The 685-nt window shown below is 63.6% G+C and overlaps 1 protein-coding gene across 1 annotated transcript in view; it reads right to left on the bottom strand.

The window, feature by feature from the left end:
- Window positions 1-685, bottom strand: part of LOC104620691 (transmembrane and coiled-coil domains protein 2-like) — a gene marked incomplete at its 5' end in the record, with an annotated part of 2,336 nt that overhangs the window by 297 nt on the left and 1,354 nt on the right. Inside the window, 1 exon segment of the mRNA XM_010286984.1 lies at window positions 542-685. This exon segment is cut by the window's right edge and continues 16 nt beyond it. Coding sequence (XP_010285286.1) covers window positions 542-685 — 144 coding nt within the window.

Genomic DNA, 685 nt, shown 5'->3' with positions numbered 1-685 from the left:
CGCGTCGTGCGGGGAACCGCACGTCAGGGCCGCCAGCGGCTCCAGGGATGCCCCGTGAGGGCTCTCGGTACTTGCCCTGTGCTCTGAGACCTTGCTGCTGGAACGCTCTGCTTGCTCAGCTCCCGCAGGTGCATGACCCCTGACAGTGACCACCCCAGCTGGGAAGGGGTTTCCCTCTGGCCCACACAATGTGCCATCCATGCCCGTCCCGCTCTGCCTGTGCTAGGGAAGATCTCGGTGCCGGGAGCGCCTGCTGCAGCAGCGGAGATGACCCAAACTGGGATTGAGGACTATGTGTTGGCCCACGTGTGGCTTGTAACAGCCCAGCACTGCAGCCGTCCGTCCGGAGCCGTGCCCTGAGCACCTGGGGACTTCAGCACCGCGGGGACTCGCTGGGGCACAGACAGGGATTTTGGACACGTGGCTTAGTTACCTGCTTCTTGCTGTGACAGCATCACGGTGAGGACCTCATCTGGATGGCGCTAAGAAAAGGGATCCCCCTCGCCCACCCTCTTTCCCAGCCCAGGGTCCCTCCCTCGACCTGTGGATGGAGGGTGCAGTGGGGGGCTGAGCCCTCACACTCCCCTACCTGGATGTCCCGTGCCCTCTCGTAGGACTGGTAGGCCACCTTCTCCTCCATGCTGGCCAGCTCCTGCTTCAGGTTGGTCATCTCGTTCTGGTGCAG

The sequence above is a fragment of the Phaethon lepturus genome, unplaced genomic scaffold, assembly GCF_000687285.1.
Source record: "Phaethon lepturus isolate BGI_N335 unplaced genomic scaffold, ASM68728v1 scaffold33045, whole genome shotgun sequence".
NCBI classification, from domain to species: domain Eukaryota; kingdom Metazoa; phylum Chordata; class Aves; order Phaethontiformes; family Phaethontidae; genus Phaethon; species Phaethon lepturus.
Note: the sequence above shows the minus strand (reverse complement) of the source record. Positions and strands in the feature narration are given on the sequence as shown.